At 41.1% G+C, this 21,097-nt stretch overlaps 1 protein-coding gene across 1 annotated transcript in view; it reads left to right on the top strand.

The window, feature by feature from the left end:
* Positions 1 to 21,097, top strand: part of VPS53 (VPS53 subunit of GARP complex) — a 150,873-nt gene that overhangs the window by 1,120 nt on the left and 128,656 nt on the right. Inside the window, exons 2-4 of the mRNA XM_081109366.1 lie at positions 2,065 to 2,145; positions 10,813 to 10,862; positions 13,915 to 13,981. Of these exons, the coding sequence (XP_080965492.1) occupies positions 2,065 to 2,145; positions 10,813 to 10,862; positions 13,915 to 13,981 (198 nt within the window). The remainder of the gene's footprint in view (positions 1 to 2,064; positions 2,146 to 10,812; positions 10,863 to 13,914; positions 13,982 to 21,097) is intronic.

Below are 21,097 nucleotides of genomic sequence, written 5' to 3'. Positions count from 1 at the left end.
ATTCCCGAAGCGGATCGAAGAGCAGAGGGGACATGTTGGACCAGGACCCCGTTATCGGGCTTACGTGGCTGACAGCTCCTGCCGTTGCTGTGTTGGGTGAGGTTGAAGACTATTCGCAGGAGGCCTCCCTTCCCTGTGGGGGCTCTCTAGTTGCCCAGATTCTCTTTTCAAGTCTATTGAGTTTTTAAAAGAGTATTGCTATTAAAAATAGTGATTCAGACCAGCGATTTTTTTTTAAACCGGTGTGCCATGAGAGGAAAAGGTTAAAATCGCTCATTTAGATCCTTACAGAGCAGTGGTTCTCTTCCTAATGCCGCGACCCTTTAATACAGTTCCTCATGTGGTGGTGACCCCCAACCATAAAATTATTTTCGTTGCTACTTCATCACTGTAATGTTGCTACTGTTATGAATCGTCATGTAAATATCTGATATGCAGGATGTATTTTCATTGAACATAATTAAAGCATAGTGATTCATCACAAAAACAATATGTAATTATATATGTGTTTTCCGATGGTCTTAGGCGACCCTTGTGAAAGGGTGGTTCGACCCCCAAAAGGGGTCGCGACCCAGAGGTTGAGAACCGCTGTTATAGAAGGTACTGCTCCTAGTAAGAGGAGAAGAGGTCTCTTAGTAGAGTTTTAGGTGTGTTTTTCCTGGAGTGGTTGGCTTACCCATCCAAAGCTCACGTGGCTCATCCTGAGGGTGCCAGCCCATTGAGCACCCGTTTTGGTGTTCAGGCCACACTGCTCCCCACCCACCTCCATTTGCAAAAAAAAAAAAAAAAACAACCAGAAAAAAAACCCAACGTATTTCATTTGCTCTTTGGACCTAGTGGGCTCTAATAGAAGAAGCAAATCATACAGTCGGTTATTGTTTGACAAGGATTTTAAGACAGTTTTACTATTAATAATACTGAGTTCTAGCACAGGTTTATCTAATAATCAGGAAAGAGTTTGCTAACCAGAATAACTATACTGAGCTGGTGAAATACCAGGGGATCACTTGATTACTTTTATAATCCACCTTGTTCAAGTTGCAACTTTTGAAGGGAGTTAGCCATGTTTCTCAGAAGGCAGCATTCCTTTTCCTCTTAGAGACAGACAGTTCCTCATTGCCAGCTCTTCACTTCCTGACACTGTGTAAACCATAAAAATCGCTTCAGTGCATAGCAGATTCTATTTCTGAGACATAGTGCATTATGTCTCTTTTTTAATATGTTGTTTTAATATATTGTTTCTATCAAGACTTTTAAAATATATTGTTTTATTGATTTTAGAGAGAGGGATAGAGAGAGAGAAACATTGATGAGAGAGAAACATGGATAGGCTGTCTCCTGCACACCCCAACACTGGGGATGGAGCGTGTAACCAACCCCGGGCATGAGCCCTGACGGGGGAATTGATCTGTGAGCTCCTGGTTCAGGGGCAGATGCTCAAACACTGAGCTACACCAGCCCCAGCCAGGCAAGACTTTCTTAAAGATACAACCATGTCATCAGCTGGCTTAATCTGATTTGCACATTGCCCACTTATTGGCATTTTGTTGATATCTGTGGAACTTTTCACTGTTTCATATTCTATTCTGTTAGTTGCACCAAGACCTAAGATGTTAAAATTACAGGTGTTGGTAAAAATTAAAGATTTTATTTTAACTTTTTTTTTTCTTTTGCATATTTTTAATTTTGTAACAGCATTTATAATATCATTATTGTTGCTCTTCAGGGCTCAGATTGACTTTGCTCTTGACACATATGCTTGTGCCTTGACTGTTGGGGTCCAACCCCAGCAGGTCCAGGGGTTCCCATAGGTGGGGACGGAGTTGGCGAAGAAGGAATGACATGGAGACAGTTTTCAGTTGATCAGCAGCTTAGCCAGGTTCTCTAGCCAGGATCTCCAGCCAAGTTCTGTCTTATGTTAACATTTTATTGAGCATCTAAGCCTTATAAAATGAAAAAAAAAAAATTGATTTTTGCCTTTTCCACCCAGTAGAGAGGAAAGAAATAATACATAAAACAAGACAGAAAGATGATGGTCATTTCTAATCCCCTGTCTTTATATAGGTATTTCCAAGCCAGGATCCTCTAGATCGAGCAGATTTCAATGCTGTGGAGTATATCAATACCCTGTTCCCCACAGAGCAAGTAAGTATGCAGTTACCTTCATTTTAATGGCTTCTGGCTCTTCTTGAGTGTTATGATTGATGTGTTATTCTATAAAATCGAAGGAGCCGTGATAAAGAAGGAGTGTTAAATTGACATCAAACTTCATTGTAACCAGGGGAGTAGCTAATAGCAAATACTGTTGTTAGAGTGGAATTCTTTGTAGAGTGAGTATATTATTAGAAATTATACCCTTAAATATTTTCCACACACTGATATTTGCTGGACTAAATCTTAAGCCTCTACCCCCCAAATATTACATACATATCCTAGCACCAGTCTTAAATAAATTAGGTTTTAGTAGTGTTTGCATTATAAATAAAGGATGAAAATAAAGGTTTTAATATTTTTTTTCTCACACCCTAATGGGTATTACGGCAAACCCCTTGGGGATGCACACACCCTCCTCTGGAGATGCTGTTCTGGGCACGGGGTAGTCACAAAAGGATTCTTGACAGTAATGACTGGATCAGGTTCACATTTAAAAAATTCCATCTGGCCTTGGCCGATTTGGGTCAGTGGTTAGAGCATTGGCCCTCAGTTTGAAGGGTCTTGGGTTCTATTCCTGGTCAAGGGCACAGACCTCAGTAGCAGGTTCAATCTCCGGCCCTGGTTGGAGCACGTGCAGGAGGCACCCAGTCAATGTGTCTCTCTCCCATCAATGTTTGTCTTCCCATCCTTCCTCCCTCCCACTCTCTCTCTAAAGATCAATAAAAAGAATATCCTCATGTTAGAGATAGACAGTTCCTCATTGCCTCAATACTCAGGTGAGTATTAAAAAGTTTTTTTATCCGGCCCTGGCCAGTGTGGCTCAGTTGGTTGGAGTGTCATCACATACACCAAAAGGTCAGGGCACATACCCAGGTTGCGGGTTTGATCTCCCATCGGGGTGTGTATGGGAGGCCGCCAATCGATGTTTCTTTCTCACATTGATATTTCTCTCCCTCTTCCTTCCTCTCATTAAAAACAATCCTATCCTATATAAAAGGTCAGGACCATAGCATAACGACTGGATCGACTGCTCAACCAGTCGCTGTGAGGTGCATTGACCACCTCTTGGTCCCTCCTCCGTCCTGCAGGTTCTGATCACAGCATGATGAATGGGGAACCTCGAACGTGGGGTGGGGGTGGGGGAGGAGGACTGGGGATTGTTGGGTTGCGAGCAGTGGTGAGTGTCCAGTGGCAAGCTGTGGGGCCTTGTGGGGGTGGTGAGCATCACGGGGAGGCGAGCGTTGCAGGGCAGCATGGGGCAGGGAGCTTTGCAGACCGTCTTGGGGCGGCAGTGGTGTTGAGCGTAGGGGAGCGTTGAGCATTGCAGGGTGTCACAGGGCAGCGGCAGTGAGGGGCAGTGTGGGGCAGCGGACGTGGCCCTGATTGCAGGCTAGGCCTAGGGACCCTACTCATGCACAATTTCGTGCGCTGGGCCTCTAGTAATCAATAAAAACATATCCTTGGGTGAGGATCAAAAAATATTCCATCTGGCAACAACGTGGAGGGTGAATGGGGGAGGCAGAACTGGAGGCAGGGAACCCAGTTAGCAAACTGCTGTGACAGATCACTTAAGAGAGATGATGAGAGCCCTGGTCGGTTTGGCTCAGTGGATAGAGCGTCGGCCTGAGGACTCAAGGGTCCCAGACTCGATTCCGGTCAAGGGTATGTACCTTGGTTGCGGGAACATCCCCAGTAGGGGGTGTGCAGGAGGCAGCTGATCGATGTTTCTAACTCTATATCCTCTCCCTTCCTCTCTGTAAAAAATCAATAAAGTATAGATTAAAAAAAGAGAGAGAGAGAGAGAGATGATGATGAGAGCGTCAGTAGAGACCAGGATGGAGAGAACAAGATTCAAGAGCTACTTAGGAGGCACAAGACAGAATTTGGTAGTTGAAGGGATGTAGAACCTGAAATCATTCATTTACTCAACAAAAAACACCTCCTCTGCTTCCCTCTGTAAGAAATTTGTGGCCAGAGGAATGGAAAAGGCAAATACCCTCCTTCCCAATATAGAGCTTCCAGTCTAATAAAACCATTAGCTGGTTATAAGCAAATTATTATGCTTCACAATTACTTGTTCGTATAACTATTAATTATTTGTTGCTTGCTGTCAAAAGAGTTCTCACTTTGAGTACAAGGGTAATAGTAGATTATATTTATTGGATGCTTACCATGCACCAGGCACTATTCTAAACACGTAACAATGGTAAGTTCTCACTTTGTTAACATGCTTGCTTTACGATGAGAATAATGAGGCACCGAGAGTTAGAGAATGCCCGGCTACATATGATGGAATTGCCACGAAGGAAACATGCTCCATTGCTGTGAAAACAGAGCATGCCCCTGAGGGACCCAAAAGGGCTTCCATGAGGAAATGACATTTAAGCTGTGCGTTATAGGCCAAATGAAGGATTTTGGACTTTGATTTCTAGCCTGGCAGACTAAGTGGGCGTTAGCACCTTTACCCTATATTGGGAGTAGGAAGAAGAAACAGGTTTCCGTGGCAGATAGGCTAGTAGGAGGATGTAAAGGTGAGCTCATTTGGGAACATATTGGCTAGTAGGAGGATGTAAAGGTGAGCTCATTTTGGAACATTTGGGGCATCCAGGTAGAAATATGTGGTTGGATAGTATTTGAATCTGAAGCTCATAATCCCCATAATTGTTACTCTCTTGGCATAAACCAGCTTTTTCTAATGGACATGTTAATTTTTAAGATAAAGTTGGAAAGCATGGCATCCTACTCTGTGATTATCTCTTTTGAGATTTCACAGATAGCTTTTAGCGCTCACATTTTCTTTGTTTTTTATTTAAAAATGATATCAAATTTATTAAAGTGTTGTTTTTTAATCCTCACCAGAGGACATGTTTTCACTGATTTTTTTTTTTTTTTTTTTTGAGAGAGAGAGAGAAAGAAACATCAATCAGCTGCCTCCTGTAAGCACCCTGACAGTAGGTGGGAATTGAACCCACCACCTTTCCGTGTTTCCGTGTACTGGAGGACGTAGAGCTCATCATTTTCTATGAAAAAGGAATTCTGGAAATTAGCTGGACATGGAAATTTGGGAACAACTGATATAGAGATAGTTTTAAACATGAAAATATTTCATTTACCCCACCCTATTAAGGTTGCTGACCCACTAAAACAAAAGTATGTGTTAGATTTGAAAATTGTATAGGAAACCACCAGGTTCTTACATCTTACTGATATGTTGTTATATTTGTTTTTAAACTACTGTAGGGAGCACAAGACATCCAGATTTAGTTATGTGTCTCGCCTTATGTCCCCATGTACATGATAATGTGTTGTGAAATTTCCTAGGTGACTCAGAAAATTTATGACCCAGGGTTACCTTTATATCCCCAATCCCAGATTTACACTTAGCAATTTATCCCAGATTTCCATGGACCTTAAGGAAAGGTAATAAAAAGTAGTGGCATGATTTATAATTTCTTTCAGCTATTGCTATATCTTGGGCAAAGCCCATCTCTATGCCTCATGGACCTACAGTAAATACTTGTGAATTATGAATTTAGAATATTTAAAGTATATCAGTGTATCAAGAATAAATTCATACACTCCGAGGAGGAGGGTGTGAAGGTGTCTGTATTCAGTGGCAACTACTGCATGTCTGTGTGGACTGGAACAGATCCCCAGATGTTTCTAACTCACCAGGTCCAGGTGTGGGGAACGTGGGTTTCTGTATATAACAGAGCTCCGTGGGTGGTTCTGAAGAGTAGCTGGGCTTCCAGTCTCCTAGTAGAAAACTGAAGATGACAGTTGTCATGTTTTCATTAGAGGTTTAATTAGGGAAACTAGATGAAATTTATATTAAAAAATAGAATTAAGCCTGGCTGGCGTGGCTCAGTGATTGAGCATTGACCTATGAACCAGGAGGTCATGGTTTGATTCCCAGGTTGCAGGCTCGATCCCCAGTAGGGGGCATGCAGGAGGCAGCTGATCAGTGATTCTCTGTCATCATTGATGTCTCTCTTTCTCTCTCTCTCTTTCCCTCTCCCTTCCTCTCTGTAATCAATAAAAATATATTGTAAAAAATAAAATTAAGAACTTTGAAAAATAGAGTTATATGGAGCTGTTTATACAGAATTTTTAATGATTCCCTCAAAATGCATGCATCTGTGTGGTTAAGAGTAAAAAAGATGTCAAATTGCTTATCATCTCAGTTTAATTTTTTAAAAAGCCATATAGTATTTGCATAGAAGGAGCAGTAGAAGGTAATATACCAAAATGCTAATGGTGATTATACTCTGCTGGGGATGAGTGTGATTTTATGTATTTTCTGTAATCAACAAGAATCACCATTAAAGTCAGGAAATACTTTTCAATAATTAAGACATTTGTAAGCGATGGAATTAACACTGTGCAGCCACATTACAACAGAACTAGAAGAATGATTCTCAAAGAGTAGATGTATCATCTCCACCCAGGGTAGCCAATCTGGATTCCTATGGGGCGTTTTCCCAACTGCCAGAGAGGCCTCAACCCCAGTGAGAATCATTGTTATCGAGAGGCACTGAGCTGATAGCAGGGAGTGTGTCATATCCCTCAGGTGTGTTGGGGTGCAGAAAAACTAGGTCAGGAACCATTGTATTAGAGGTAGCATGGTAGAGTAAGAAAGAGGGAAGACCCTGGAGTCAGACCTCCACCAAATCCAGCCTCCGTGACCTTGGACAAAGTATCTATGCTTTCAGGGCCTATTGTCCATTCTTTATACTGAGGAGGAAAAGAGCCTGGTAAGAAGATTAAGGGAAATCATTTTTGTAAAATGTTCAGAGGAGTGTTGCATAACAGATCCACATTAAATGTTAGCACCCTTCTCCCTTTTGCTTCCCCAGTAGAAAATCTGGACGATAAAGAGCAAGTAGTCCCCCTAACGTGCAGTCGTTATAATTTTCTTGTCTTTTAAAAGTTGTATTCATGGGGTACTTGGTATTTTTACGTGTTTTCCCCATTATTAGCATGTTATCTTAAGTGATATTTGTTTCAGAGTCTCCCTGGCCAGTGTCTTTAGAGGTGGGACAAAAGTCCATCAAATATATGTGGCCCCATTTATTTAACTTTTCTATTGAGGGCCCTTTAGGTCATTTCCTGTGCTTTTTGTTTGTTTGTTTTTCTTTTTTTATTGTCTAAAGTTTTACATATGTCTCCTTTTTCCCCAATTGGCCTCCCCTCCCCCAGCCATTCCCACCCGGGCAAGCCACCACCGCCCAGTGTCCATTCCCTATTTGTGTGTGTGTTTTTAAAAAATATATTTTTTTATTGATTTCAGAGAGGAGGGGAGAGGGGGAAAGAGATAGAAACATCAATGATGAGAGAAATTTGATTAGCTACCTTCTACATGCCCCACACTGGAGACTGAGCCCACAGCCTGGGCATGTGTCCTGACTGAGAATCAAAATGTGACCTCCTGGTTCACTGGTCCATGCTCAACAGGTTTGCTGACCAGGTTTGCATTTTTTTTAAAGATTTTAAAATTGATTTTCAGAGAGAGAGGAAGGGAGAGGGGAAGAGAGAGAGAGAGAAACAGCAATGTGACATCACATCCATGAGCAGCCTCCCACACACCCTCTGCTGGGGATTGAGCCTGCAACCTGGGTATGTGCCCTGACCTGGATTCAAACCAGCAACCTCTCAGTGCATGGGATGATGCCCAGCCAGTTGAGCCACACAGGCCAGAGTGTTTTTTGCTTTTTAAAATAAATGCAGTTGAACATCTGAAAGCATAATATATTTTGAATTATTCTTTTTGGGAAAATTGTTATGACTTAAGCAAGACCTTCATGTCTACAGAGTATTAAATTTAAGCAATAATTACTGTACCACCAAACATCAGTATTTGCTGATGTGGAATGATCTTCAAGTTATATTGTTAAGTGAAAAAAGCATGGTACAGGACAATGTGCATTTATGTAAAGAAGGGGATATAAGTTATGGATCTGCTTCAGATACATAGACATCTCTGAGAATGTGCTGAAGAAACTGGCCCGGAGCCATTGCCTCTGGCGAGGAGAACTGGGAGGTGGACGGGCAGAACAGGGGAAAAGAAGCCTTGCTTTCCACTGTCTGCCCTTTTCTGTTTGAATTTTTGGTCCTCTACATGTTTTACCAATTTAAATAGATTACAATTTTAAATTTTGAGATAATTTTCTATTTGTAGAAAAGACGCAAGAATAGTACAAAGAATTCATGGCTGTCCTAGCTGGTTTGGTTCAGTGAATAGAGCATCGGGCCAGGAACTGATGGGCCGCGGGTTCCATCTGGTCAAGGGCATGTACTTCAGTTGCAGGCCCTGTCCCCAGCCCTGGTCGGCGCATGTGGGAGGCAACCAATCCATGTGTCTCTCTAACATCCATGTTTCTCTCTGTCTCTCCCCCTCCCTTCCACTTGCTCTAAAAATTAATGGAAAAATATCTTTGGGTGAGTATTAACAGAACAAACAAACAAACAGAAAGAATTCATGGCTACCCTTCATCCCCAATTTCCCAAATGTTAACATTTTTTAAATAGTTTTTTTAAGTACCAAAATTGTTTTTAAAAAAAAGAATGGGTTCCAGCAGAGATAAGCCAGGTGAGAACTAGTATGCCTGTTTTGCATATGAGGAAATAGAAACTCAGAGAGGTTAAACCTCTTGCCCTCTAGACATACAGCAAATTTGTTTGTGGCAGAGATTTGCCAAACCCACGTCCTCTGACAACTCAGGTTCTGTCACCACCGTGGTGATTTATACTCAGTCTGGTTTTGCAATGACAACTTGACAGAGGATTCCTCAATTAAAATAACTCTCTTTTCTGAGATTTATTGTTACCTCAGTCTGTTCTTGGGTTTCTGAAATTCAGAGTAACCATTGGCTTTGTCAGAACAGTAGACAAGATGTGAATGGCCCCATCTGACATCTCAAACACTTGTGACCTGATTTCCTTACCAGCCCTGCTCCCAGCAGGAGCCTGGTCTTCTCCTGCCAGCACAGGTTGCTGGTAGCAGTTCCTACATCACCCCAGTTCTTGCTCAGATAAAATATCTGTTGGTAAAAGAGAGAGAGAGAAAGAGGACTGGTGCCTAAGTGGTTAAGAGTGTTGGCCTTCACACCTAAGGATTTTGGGTTTGATTCCTGGTCAAGTTCCCATTCGGGACATGTGCAGGAGGCAGCCAATTGATCTCTCTGTCTGTCTGTCTGTCTCTCTCTCTCTTCTCTCTTCTCTTCTCTCTCTCTCTCTCTCTCTCTCTCTCTCTCTCTCTCTCCCCCCCTTCTTCCCTTCCACTCTCTCTAAATCAATGGAAAAAAATATCCTCTGGTGAGGATTAACACCCCCCCCCCCAAAAAAAAAATAAGTGCTATTAAGTTGTACCATCTCTATTCCATTAGGGGGCACCATTTCCTCACATTTTTTGCTCCCTAATGTTGGAACTAGTCCATTTGTTTCTATTGTCATTGTCTTAAAAACAGAAATACCTGTATTATAATTACAATAGCAGTGCATAGTCAATATAGAGCAGTTAGAAAATACTCAGGCAAAAAAAAATTTTTAAATCTTTCCTTTTCATGGATTACAGCTACTGCTACTGATTTCATAGATTCTAGCTACTAATATAGATTACAAGTTCTAGTATTTATCATTCCAGACTATTTTCTAGTGGATCTATACACTTAGTAAAAATAGATATATTTATTTATTAAAGAGTAACATAATGTGGAAGAGTACACAAATCTTAAGTGTATAGCTTGATGAATTTTCACAAAATGAATTCAGCCATGTAACTACCACCCAGATCAAGAAATAAAACATCTTCATGCCTTAGCCACTTTGGCTCAGTGGATACAGCGTCAGCCTGCAGACTGAAGGGTCCTGGGTTCGATTCTGGTCAAGGGCACGTGCCCAGGTTGTGGGCTCGATCCCCAGTAAGGGGCATGCAAGAGGCAGACGATCAATGCTTCTCTCTTATCATTGATGTTTCTATCTCTCCCTCTCCCTTCCTCTCTGAAATCTATCTATCTATCTATCTATCTATCTATCTATCTATCTATATAAAAGAAGAAATAAAACATCTTTAGATGGCCCTGTCTTGCCTGCTCATAGTCACTGTCTCCTCCAAAGATAACCACTATCTTTGCTTCTAAAACGAGAGAATAGTTTCACTCATTTTTTAACTATAAAAATGGAATCCTACTGTATATACTCTTGTTGTCAAACTTTCTTTTGTGTGCAACATTATATTAGTCAGATTTATCCATGTTGTATGTATGTTCATTCATTGCTATATTTGTTGTATGAATTTTTTATGATTCTATATATCAGGGGTCAGGCAAAATAATAAATATTTTAGGATTTGTGGACCATTCAATCTTTGTTGCAATTACTCAACTTTGTAGTTCAAAGCCAACTGTAGATAATATGTAAGTGAATAGGTATGGCTGTGTTCCAATAAAACTTCATTTATAAAAATAGATACCAGGCTGGATTTTGCAATCGTTGCCAATTACCACTATACTTTTTTTTTTTTAAAGTAAAAATTGAATTGTACTCTCTGATTACATTTTCTGAGATGTCATCAATAGCCATTATAGTTCATCATTTCCCTGTAAAAGAGGAATTCCAGGAAGCGAAATAATAGCTGGCACTTTTCCTTCTTTATTGTAGTCTCTGGCAAACATAGACGAGGTTGTGAACAAGATTAGACTGAAAATAAGGTAAGTAATACTATATGATTATTAATAATGAAAAATATGCTTCATTATCTGAAATCTCACTTTTGCTATAAATGGTCATTTGAAAGAAAAATAATTCTTTTTATGTGGGTTTTCATACAAGCCTGTGGCAAAGACCTCAATTCTTTGATCAGTCTTCAATTATTTGTTAAAAGGGAAGAAAACTGTAACAGGCTATTCAAAACAGTTGTTATAAAAGGAGGCAAAAGCATTTTTATATATTTTTTAACCATTTGTATGCCATAAGTGCCTATAGACGCAAATGGCAGACCTTCTTTAATTAAATTCAAAATATCGTGGCGGCTAACTGATTAAAATTGATTTTAGAAGGAGAGGAAATGAGAGAGTCTAGAAAGAGAGAGAGAGAGAGAGAGAAACATTGATGTTAGAGAGAAACAAGGATCGGTTGCCTCTCATACACACCTTAACCAGGGATCAGACCAAAACCTGGGTATGTGCCCTGACCAGGAATCAAACGCTGGGCCTTTCGGTGTACAGGACGATGCTCTAACCCACTGAGCAACACTGGCCAGGGTAGCATTTCTACTATATTTGTAATGGCTTTATTTTCTTAGTAGATTTACTTTGTGTGTGTGTGTATTCCTAAGGCTTAGATATGAATATGGGCTTATATGTATACACATACATGTATACACATATATTGGCCACATACCAGCTACCAGTGAGGTTAGATCTGCTGGTTGGTATGGGTGGTGGCCCGAGATGAAACATCGTGATTAATCTATGATGTGATTGTCTAGGGTGGTCATCAAGTGTCCTTCGTGCCCAGTAGCCTTGTCCTGGTTTGTCCACATCTGAATTTCCAGTTTTAACACGTGGTAGATACTCAGTGTTTATTTATTCATTATAATTATTACCATAACTAGTGGCCCGGTGCACGGATTCATGTATACTGAAAGGAAATTAATTAGAAAAAGTATTTTAATATTGCTAGTCACCCTTTCTCTATAATAGAAGTGTCAAAGGTGAAAGAAAATTAGTAAAATGTATATTAGTAAATGTTATTGGCAATAAACCAGATTTGGGGCCGACAGTGCCCCAGCAACCCACAGCCAAAGGTGGAATTGCGCGGCCCATCAAGGAATCAGGCTTCCTCCTCTCTGGTTCCGGGGTGCGTCACCCGAGAACCGCAGCTGCCATGTCACCACAGCTCGGCAGCACCTGCTTTGAGTGTCTGCCCCCTGGTGGTCAGTGCACATCATATGTACTGGACGGTCAGATGGTCACTTAGCCTTTTTTATATACAGATATCTACACTAATAAAATAGAAACATGCAAATTGGTGTTACTCCGCTGTGCCCACCAGCCAGTCAGACGAGTATGCAAATTAACCCAACAAAGATGGCAGTTAATTTGCCTATACAGGTGCAGAGTGAAGACTGAAGGCAACGTAGAAGGGAGCCAAGTGCTGCAGAAGGAAGCGAAGCTGCGAAGCAAGCGGGCTGGCAGAGATGGGAGGGAAGCAAGCGGGGTGGCGGAGGCGGGAGCGAAGCCCGCCTCAGCAGGTTTCGCTCCCTTCTCTGCTTCACTCCGGCTGTAGGAAGCCCTATTTTTGCAAGAATCTTCCTGCAATGGGCCTCTAGTATATATATTTGTGCACTCGGGGGTCGGGGGGGTCCCTCAGCCCGGCCTGTGCCCTCTTGTAGTCTGGGACCCCTCGGGGAAAGACCACCTGCTGGCTTAGGCCCGCTCCCCGGGGGATTGGGCCTAAGCTGGCAGTCAGACATCCCTCTGCAAGCCTTGGGGGATGTCCACTTGCCAGCGGGGAGCAGGCCTAAGCTGCAGTCGGACATCCTTAGCGCTGCTGAGGAGGCGGGAGAGGCTCCCACCACCACCACTGTACTGGCAGCCGTCAGCCTGGCTTGTGGCTGAGCAGAGCTCCCCCTGTGGGAGCACACTGACCACCAGGGGGCAGCTCCTGCATTGAGCGTCTGCCCCCTGGTGGTCAGTGTGTGTCATAGTGACCAGTGATTCCCAGTCTCTCTGCTGTTAGGGTCAACTTGCATATTACCCTTTTATTATATAGGGGATATATATATATATACACACACACACACACACACACACACACACACACATACACACATATATATATTTTTATGTATTTGTAATTAAACATATTAACTGTAGATTTGCTTTTTAACTTTTGATGAGAAGAAGCCTTTATTTTGAATCCAGGAGATTTTTCCCCCTTTGGATTTTTTTGGTGAAGACCTCTATTGTTAATGTTTTGTTGAATTGGATGCCTTAAGAAGTGCAAAGAAGCCAGTTCATTGTTTGGTAGACTTTTGCTATAACAATTCTAGTGGAGACCACTAAGTTGTCTAGGGTTTGCACAAGTAATGGAAATTCTCTGATGATCCAGAAATCACTTGTGAGCCGGTTATTTTCCTTCTGCTCGCATACCTTTAATGGATTCTTCAAGTAAAAATGGAATTGACTAAAATAGATGTCTCTGGTTGAGACATCATTAATGGCCCCTGTTGAGCCACTGGAGAAAGAGGAGCTAGAGGCTACAAATCTGTCTCCTGCATAGGTTGCACAATCAGGGCCCGGAAGGTAAAGGACTGATTTCGTATATTACCCTGGCTCCTTATCCCTCTTAAGGTTCTGGAGGAAGTTTCTGAGGAAGGAATTTATGTGGGGTAATTTGAATTCTCTGGCTTCTTCCCATAAAGTTTAAGCAACTTTCTCATTTTTGGTTTATTCCATGAAAAATACTAAAAGTTATATGGGTCTTTTGGACACTCTGAATACTAAGTGAAAACAGCCCTTTTTTAAAAAACAGCGGCAACTCGTCAGGCTGTGCCGGGCTTGGCTTCTTACACTGCTGTTCGGCTCCACTTGGGCCCAAGGCATCAGTGTCTCTTATATCATTCAGACTTGTTGGATTTTCTGGACAAGTGGGTACAGTCTGCAGAAGATGCTGGATAAATTACTAACTCTTGCTCTTGTGATTAGCCCAGAATAGAGATTATTTTAATGATTTGTATTCTTTAACTTTTTTTACCAGGAGACTGGATGACAATATTCGAACTGTTGTAAGAGGTCAAACAAATGTGGGACAAGATGGCAGGCAAGTAAGTAACTTATTCTTCCCTATTCATTGTGCTCCCCTAATGTCTTCAGAACCCAACTACCAAGTGACCAAAGTGTTGAACTGTCTCCTTACAGAGCATTTTCTTATGGATCTGTCCCGTGCACAGCAGGAAATGTGCATGACTTGTTCTAGTAATAGGGGTAGGCTGCCCAGACCGGCCATGAACTCTCTCACTCAGTGTTCCTTGAGCCGGGGCATATCAGCACATCGCACCCAGGCTGGGGCATGCAAGCTGAAATGAGAAAACAGAAATCTTCTTATCTTTATCTTTTGTGTGCTGTGTCTAAATGTGGTTGCTACTTTTATCTAGCTTATCTAGCTAAGTTGTTGGGATTTTGGTATTACTTTTGTTACTGCAAAAGATGGCAGTAACCTATGCATCAAAAGACACTATCAACAGCCCTAGCTGGTTTGGCTCAGTGGATGGAGCATTGGCCTGTGGACTGAAGGGTCCCAGGTTCAATTCCAGTCAAGGCCACATGCCTGGGTTGTGGGCTCAATCCCCAGTAGGGGGCATGCAGGAGGCAGCCAGTCAATGATTCTCTCTTGTCATTGTTGTTTCTATCTCTCTCTCTCTCTCCCCCTTCCTCTCTGAAATTAATAAAAATATATTAAGAAAAGACAGTGTCAACAGAATAAAAAGGCAACCTACAGAATGAGAGAAAATATATGCAAATCATATGTCTGATAAGGGATTAATATCCAAAATATATTGAGAACTCCTAAAATTCAACAACAAAAAACCAAACAGCCCAACAGTGGGCAAAGAACTTGAAGAGACATTTCTCCAAAGAAGATACAAGATTAGTCACTAAGTACATGATGCTCAACATCACTAATTATTAGGAAAATGCAAAGCACACCCAGTAGGATGACTGCTATCAAAAAAACAGAAAACGCCTGGCCAGCGTGGCTCAGTGGTTGAGCGTTGACCTATGAACCAGGAGAACACGGTTCAATTCCTGCTCAGGCCACATGCCGGGGTTGCAGGCTTGACCCCCCAGTGTGGGGTGTGCAGGAAACAGCCGATCAATGATTCTCTGTCATCATTGATGTTTCTATCTCTCTTTCCCTCTGCCTTCCTTTCTGAAATCAATAAAAATTTATTTTAAAAACAAACAAACAGGAAACAACAAGTGTCAGCAAAGCAACAGGGCTAAAAATCATGCAAGGACTAGGAAATAGGACCAGTTTTAGGATATGGAGAAATTGGAACCCTTGTGCACTGTTGGTGGAGTGTAAAATGATACAGCTGTGTGTAAAACAGTATGGAAGTTCCTCAAAAAATTTAAAATATAGAATTACCATATGACTTAGCAATTCCACTTCTGGGTATATACCCAAAATAATTGAATGCAGGGTCTTGAAGAGATACTTGTATAGCCACTTTATAGTAGCTTTGTTCACAATAGGTAAAACGTAGAAGCAAAGTGTCCATTGACAGATGACTAGATAAGCAAAATGTGGGATATGTATACAATGGGATATTATTCAACCTTAGAAAGAGAAATTCTGACATATGCTATATGGATGAACGTGAAGACATTATACTAAATGAAATAGTCTTGTCACAAAAAATACTATATGATTCCACTTATATGAAGTAATTAGAATAGTGAAAATCATAAAGACAGAAAGTATAATTATAGTTGTCAGGAGCTGGGGGAGAATGGAAAGTTACTGTTTAATGGGTATAGAGCTTCAGTTTTACAAGCTGAAAAGAATTATGGGATGGATGGTGGTGATGGCTGCACAAGAATGTGAATGTACTTATTACATTCAATTAAAAATGATTAAGATGATAAATTTTATGTGTATTTTAACACAATAAATTTTAAAAATCAAGATGGAAATAAAATTCATATATTACAAAAAAATAGTAATGTGACCTAGCTACAGTTCCTCGTGCCTAGTAACTAGATTGATTTCAGGAATTTTATGTTTCCTTAGAATCTAGCTAAGGAGGGCTGTTGGAAGGGAACGAAGGGCAAAAGCATATGGGGAGGAGATATTCTTCAATGATTCAGAGGCCAGATGTTATCTGCTAACATTTCCCTTTTCATTTGGATTTTATTTTTCTGTTTAGGCATTTTTCAGAAATTGCTGTCTAACAATGACGGGCATGTCTGTCCTAGTCTTCTCCTCATACGATGTCTGGTTCTCCCTTTCCAGTACTAATTCAGTTAGGTCGGGTGTGCATCTTTGTAATAATAGCTTCAATTCTGTTATTTGTCCTGTTTGACATTTTTTCGTACAGCTGATTCCTTTTTAAAAATAATTTGTATTGAATTTAATGGGAATGACATTGATTAATAAAATTATATAAGTTTTTCGTGTACAATTCTATAATGCATCGTCTGTATATTGTATTGTGTGTTCATCACCCAAAGTCAAGTCTGCCGTCACCATTTATCCCCCTTCACCTATTTCACCCAGCCCCCCAGCCTCCTCCCCTCCAACAGCTGTCAGTACAGATGATTTCTTAAAATGTTAATTACGCTACCCAGATTTTTGGAAGGTGGGTGGAGGTTGTAATCCTGTGTAGAAATTTCCTCATCTTATATTCCTGTTTTCTTTACTAGTAGCTGTTGAGTCTCTTTCTTTTATATTTTCAGTTTATTCATTTCTCTATTTTTCTTACATTCTATGACTTTCTTTTCCTGTTAATAATCACCTTCCGTTGATCCATTTGTAAGTAGTCTACCTTCTTCCTTCTTGTCACCATCACTATTTGTGTGTAGACATATTAAATTCCTAAAACTGGTCCTATTTCCTAATCCTTGCATGATTTTTCGTCCTTGCTGTTTTGCTTTATCTATTTAGGTTTTTCCAATGAAGCTCTGCTTCTCTGGCAGGTGAGGCTTATGTAATCGGGGCCCTTATAGTAAGAGATGTCATGTCATCTGATCATGTCATCTACCTCTTCAGAAACCTCAGTGGGCTCTGTCTACCAAATTAAACCCAAATTCCTTTGCTTGGCATTCAGGGCCTCAGTCTACCTTTCCAATGCTGTTGCCTGTGTTTCAGCCATACTGAAGACTTAATATTTTCTGGACTTAGCATGTGTCCTTCCTTTTTTTTAAAAAAAAATATATTTTTATAGATTTCAGAGAGAAAGGGAGAGGGAAAGAGAGAGAGAAACATCAATGATAAGAGAGAAGCATTGATGGCTGCCTTCTGCAAGCCTCCCACTGGGGATCGAGCCCAAAACCCGGGCATGTGCCCTTGACTAGAATCGAACCTGGGACCCTTCAGTCTGCAGGCTGACACTCTATCCACTGAGCCAAACCAGCCAGGGCAGATGTGTCTTTCCTTTTGCTTAAAATTCTCTCCTCTTTTTCTCCCAATAGCTTAATTTCAAAATCTTACCTATTCCTAAGGCCCAGCTCAAATACCGCTTCTTTCATGAAATTTTGGTTTATCTTAACTAGACAAACCAAAGGAATCAGAATTTTAGAACTAGAAGGGATTTGGAACTTGTCTGTTCCATTCCTCTCGTTTTACAGATGAGAAAATTGATCCCAGTGTCCCTCAGTTAATTAGATGTATTCCTTTCTGCCTGCAGACTCCCACAGCCCCATGCTCGGACTTTTCATTTGGCTTTCCTGGTCTCCTTTGATGTGCTAGTGAACACATCTTGTCCCATTGACTAGTTTATAAGCTCCTTGAGGCAAGAACTGCATCTTTCTCATCTTCATACTTCTCAGAACACATAGTCCATGTGTAATAACAGTTTATTTAACTGTTGTTTAAAACTTGATTTGTAGATGACTAGTTGCAGCTTACTACTCTTTGAAATAATAATGCTACTGTTTATTGTGATTCAGCCTGTATTTAGAATGGCTCACTAGAAACCTTAATACACAAAAGAGAGTCTCAGGTATTTAAAATTCCAAGATTGTGAAAGTAAAGTAAATGATTCATCAAGACTTTTTGTTGGGTCATGCTCCGCAGATGCATATCTCTTAGTTAGTTATGTTTTAACCTGTGGTCTCAAACTAGCAGTGCTGGGGAGTCCGGCCAGAATTAGACAGCCTGCAGGAATGTCGGCCTCCCCACCTCACATGTGAATAGGTTACAGGTTGCTGTAGAGCAAAGCAGGTCATATTTCAGAGAGTAAGACCACATTTTCAAGAATGTTTAGATAGCATTTCAATCTGTGATGGAATTTTGTATTCGTCTCCTTAGAATCCAGACAAAAAGGAAGCCCAGAAGAAATAATTGCTTTTCCTGTCATCCCCTCCATCTGTCTTTTCCAACAGTTTGTAATGCAAGTTGAACTAGAGACTTTTTTCTCAGGGAGCTTTTGAGTCCTATTCTTGTCAGCTCCTGAGGGTGAAAGCCTCGCTGTCCAGCCCTGGCTGCCGGGTGGTTTGCTAAAGGGAGACTCTGTTTGACTGGCACAGACTGGGGAGAATTACGGATGTTCCAAAATACTGAGTTTTATAGGTCAAGTGGCCCCAGGTTTTCCCCTTTGCTGGGGCAGAGGAAAAGTTTCCTTTCAGAACTTATTTCCTAAGCTTCTGAGGAACACTCGGGAGGGGAGCAGTAATATGGACAAAAGGAAGTTTTCCTTAAATAAATTTCATCTTGATTTTGTTCAGTCAGAACAGATGTATAAATAAGGGGAAAGTATTCACTTTACATTTATGGTGTCTTAAAAAGACATTTTTAGCAGAAAACATTCTTTTTAGAAAGCAGTATTTCTGACTCAAAAATTATTTGTAGGAAGGGAGTAATTTAGAAATTGAAGACACAGTGAAGCAGTTTCTTTAGTTTCTTGACATTTCTGAAGTGCCAGCTGCCCGGTTAGCCCTCTGCGGCACATTCTGGAGAGCCTCGGATTGCTGGCCACCTCCTGCGTGGGTGGACTTGTGCTGGTCTAGTCTGTGACCTCTTCTAACCAGACTGTGATGCTCACACAGTTATTACAGCACTGGATTCTCCCCATTTTTATCTGTTGAAATCATCAGGCAAAAGTTTTAATTAAATGCCCACATGTTTGAAACTTTGTGGATGAGTCAATTCAGCAAGTCCTTGATCTGATATGCAGTGAAACTTATCCAGCTTCCCAAGAATTAAAATGGACAACTTGGAAGTAGGTAGAAAGAGAGGTGACTAGTGGAGTGGGTTAGAAGAAAAAGTTGGCATGTGAAATTTCAAGAGTAGCCAAACCTTGACCAGTTCCCAGTAAGATGAGAATCACCAAGAGAGGATCAGCCCCTGAGCTTCTGTCTCTTCAGTGGAGCTTGGCTCCAGTGTAAGTGTTGCATCAGAGCAAGATGAATTAGTTTGGGAGGGGAACAGAATTAGGACAGTAGTCCCCCTATCTGTGGGCGATACTTTCCAAGACCCCGAGTGGATGCCTGAAACACAGATAATACTGAACTCGCCCCTTTTCACTTAAAAGAAGCACTTGACTGCTTCTTTTGGCATATTTGAATTGCCAGCATCACTCCTCTTTCAGGCCACTGTTAAGTAAAATAAGGGTTACTTGAGCATAAGCACTGCGATACACCGTCAACAAAGTGGAGATAGCACGTACAGTGTGAATAGCTGGACAAAGATATGATTCACACACCAGGCAGGTGCGATATTTTATCATGTTACTCAGAAAGGCATGCAGTTTAAAACTTAGATTTGTTATTTTTAAATATATTTTTATTGATTTCAGAGAGAATGGAAGTGAGAGTTAGAAACATCAATGATTAGAGAGAATCATTGATCGGCTGCCTCCTGCACGCCCCCCACTGGGGGTTGAGCCCGAAACCTGGGCATGTGCCCTGACCAGGAATCAAATCCTGGCTTGCTGGTTCATAGGTCGATGCTCAACCACTGAGCCATGCCAGAAATTGTTTATTTCTGGAATTTTCCATTTAATATTTTCAGATTTTAGTTGACAGCAGGTAACTGAAACCATGGAAAGCGAAACTGTAAGTAAGCGGGGGGGACTGCTGTGTCACCATCTCCAGCTCTGCTCACAGAAACTTTGATTTGGAAGAAGGTAGCCTTCGGTTATTGCATACAGTGTTCCACTCAGTTCAGGAATCCTTTCTATGGCATCTCTGACATTTCATTATCCTGCTTCTGCTTGGACACTTGTGGTTTTGTAGAGGTTTAATTGTAAGAAACTTCTTTCTTAGACTGAACTAAAATAGTAAAATACACTTCATTGTAATTTCTCTTTGATCTTAGTTTTGCCAGTTGAACTAATGTAAATCTAATCCCGTTTCCATATTACAGCTTCTAAAATTGAAAATGGATATTATGTTCCTTACTGAATGTTCCTTTTTCTAGGCTAATCATTCTTAGTTTCTTCAACTTTATGATATGATTTCCAGACCCTTTATTATCCTGGTTGCCTTGCAATTTGTCAACCTGCCTCTTAAAATGAGATTCCTGGCCAGGAGTAGACATAGTGCGTGAATATACAGTGGGACAATTTCTAGACTGGGCTTGTTAACTTGGGGACTGGAAGTTCAGGGGGTCTGTCAACTGAAATTAGTTGTAAAAGTTTGTATGATAGACGTATTTTTGGAGAGAAGACTCATTGATTTTTCTAGATTCACCAAGGAGTCTGTGACTCTTTAGAAGTTAAGGGCCATTGATTTAGGTACTGTTCTTCCATTTCTTTGGATTGGGTGAAATTTTTGGCTGCCATATTACACCATTGGCTTCTGTTGAATTGGCAGTTATCTGAAACTCCTAGGTCAAGAGTTGGGAACAGATTCCCACAGAGCTAACAAGTGGCTTCACAGGCCAACGTGCATCCATAGGCATCCATTGGCGTGACTGTCCTGTTGGAAGGGGACAGCCACAACTCAGCTCTGTGGAATTGTTGTCATGTCTGAATGCAAACCTGGAGTTTTCAGGCTTATCATTTTTTCAAGAGAAGTCAGAAATCCAATTTTTATGTGACTCTCCCAAGTTTTAAATGTTGGCTTAGGGTTTTTTATAAATACTGTAAAGGCCAAACAAAACACATCTCTGGGCCAACAGTTTGCAGTATCGGCCCAAGGCCTTATGAACTGCTTTTCAACTCTTCCCTTCTCTACTTCTGTAAGAGGTTCTTTGAAATTAAGTACTGGACTTTATG

Source organism: Myotis nattereri (genome assembly GCF_964212035.1).
Source record: "Myotis nattereri genome assembly, chromosome: 16".
Classification (NCBI taxonomy): Eukaryota; Metazoa; Chordata; class Mammalia; order Chiroptera; family Vespertilionidae; genus Myotis; species Myotis nattereri.
This window is presented reverse-complemented; position numbering and strand designations above follow the sequence as displayed.